At 42.3% G+C, this 2,503-nt stretch overlaps 1 protein-coding gene across 1 annotated transcript; it reads right to left on the bottom strand.

The window, feature by feature from the left end:
• Positions 1-953: 953 nt before the first annotated feature.
• On the bottom strand, positions 954-2,195 carry LOC110890425. Its single transcript, XM_022138035.1, has one exon. It carries the CDS (start codon positions 2,193-2,195, stop codon positions 954-956), a length of 1,242 nt encoding a protein of 413 aa, XP_021993727.1.
• Between the last annotated feature and the right edge of the window lie 308 nt (positions 2,196-2,503).

The raw sequence follows: 2,503 nt of genomic DNA, 5'->3' as shown, positions 1-2,503 counted from the left end.
GCATGATATTCAGAATAGCTTGCTTAGTATGATTTTTCACATTGCAGAAGAAAACCGTGCTTTTCTGATTGCTAGGGACCAAACCCGACATCTTAGTGAATTTCGAGAGGGAGGACATAATGCAATTAGCCGAACTAACTTCCCCTCTAGCGAATAAAAACAAGTCATCTGCAAAGCAAAGATTAATAATTCGCTGTCTTTCACACCTATTGTGGAACCTGAAAGAGGAATCAATTTGTACCGAACGTTGCAGAATACTCGTTAATACCTCCATAACCAACGTAAATAAATACGGGGACATTGGATCACCCTGCCTCAACCCCCGTTTCCCTTTGAAAAACCCATGCACTGAGCCATTGACACAAACCGAAAACGATGTAGTAGATACACATACCATAATCCACTCCACCATTTTGATGTTAAAGCCAAAACCAATCAGCACTTTTCTCAAAAACCCCCAAGCCACAGTATCGTAAGCTTTCTGAATATCGACTTTAAACGCACATCTCGGGGGACCCGCATCTCTATGATAATTATGCATTAATTTCTGGGTTAAAAGAATGTTATCCGAGATTTTCCGACCAGGAACAAAAGCCGATTGGTTGATGCTAACAATATCATTAAGGGCACCTTTAATTCTGTCCGCAATGATCTTACTGATACATTTGTAAAAAACATTACAGCAAGCAATTGGACGAAAATCAGTAACAAGCATAGGGGTCGAAACCTTTGGAATGAGAACAATTAACGTATGATTCAATTCCCGGAGAAGATTACCCGTTTCAAAGAAATCCTTAATCGCGTTAAAAATATCATTACCAACTACAGACCAAGCACTCTTAAAGAAGGCTGCCGTATAACCATCCGGCCCAGGGGCTTTGTCGTTACCAATCGAAAACATAGCCTTTTTGACCTCCTCCGTCGTTACCTGCCGAATCATATTGGACGCCGCATCATGAGATAACATTTTCGGGAATAAATCTGGAGCCGGTTGAAGAGAAATATCCCCTACCGATCCGAAAAAATCCCTCATAGTGCTGAACAAACGCTTTAAAAACCATGTCACCTTCATAAGTAACCCCACCCGAATCCGTAATAACTTCTATTCTAGAAAAATGATTTCTGGCTTTCAACGAAGAATGAAAGAATTTCGTGTTCATATCACCGGCCGCTAACCAGTCCACCTTAGATTTTTGTTTCAGGAACCTCTCCTCGTCTAGCAAAGCCGCCTGTAACTCGCGGCTAATAGTAGCCTCATCAGCACGAATAGCAACATTTGACGAGTCTTGATCCAATTTTTGCTGAATAACATCCAACTTCAATCTAAGGTTATCTACTTTCTTGTGGAGATTTCCTTGTTTAAAGAGCAACGACCTCAACGGGTGTTTCAGCAAACGAAGTTTTTTTACAACTCGGAACTGATACACTCCCTCAACATGCGTACCCCAACCATTAGAAACGATCTCCAAAAATTCTGGTTTGAAAACCAGAAAATTAGCGAACTTGAAAGACCTCGGTTTCACTATCACAGCATCCGGGAACGATAATATACATGGACAATGATCCGACAGACGATATGGCTTGAAAACAGCCACCGAGTTCGGATATTCCGCTAGAAAAGAAGTGTTCCCCATCACCCGATCAATTTTCTTAAGTAACCCAATCCCCTTCTTAGGCTTTTGGTTCCAAGTAAAATGAATACCTGACCGATTAATATCGACCACTTCAATATCATCAACACAAGCCTGGAACTCCCTCATACTGGTCGAACAAGAAGAAGTGCCCATGGAACTGTCCTCTATATTCAGAGCCGAGTTAAAATCACCCATAATAAACCACGGACTATCCGCAACAAGAGTTTTGTGCAACGAAAGTTGGTGCCACAACTCCCTCCGGGTCACATAATAATTAGCAGCATAAACAATAGAACAGAAGACCCTCCTTTTATCCAATTTAAACACGAGTTGAAGGTGCATAACCTGATCCGACTGAGCCAAAACCATCACGTCAAAAACGGCCGGATTCCAACCCACAATGATTCTAGTGCCTTTCTCACAACATCTACCATTCGAAGTCCAATCCCACGAGCGAAAAACGGACTTACAAACACTAGCCAAGTTAGCAACATTAACATGGGACTCTAAAATCGCACACAGACTCAACTTATAATCTTTCACAGCTTGCCGAACCTCCATTTGTTTGAGAGGGCGGTTCAACCCCCTTATATTCCAGACCGCGAGACTAATCATTAGCAACCACCTGAGAAGGAGTGCTTGCCCCTTGTTTGCTCTGAATTTTACACGTCCCTTGCCTCATAAACTCATCCATTTCGTTATAAACTTCTTCAACTTCATTATCCGAATCCTCCAATGCCGAACCCGAGGGTTTCTTGCTAGTTCCCTCTCCCGAATCAGCATTGTTTAACACATCAAAGGGATTATTCAGTTTAATCGGCACCGAAGATGACCCAAGGTTACCCTTCGGCTGTGGTTTTGGAGCCACT

The sequence above is a fragment of the Helianthus annuus genome, chromosome 2, assembly GCF_002127325.2.
Source record: "Helianthus annuus cultivar XRQ/B chromosome 2, HanXRQr2.0-SUNRISE, whole genome shotgun sequence".
NCBI lineage: Eukaryota > Viridiplantae > Streptophyta > Magnoliopsida > Asterales > Asteraceae > Helianthus > Helianthus annuus.
The sequence above is the reverse complement of the archived record's forward strand: the minus strand, read 5'-3'. Positions and strand labels throughout refer to the sequence as shown.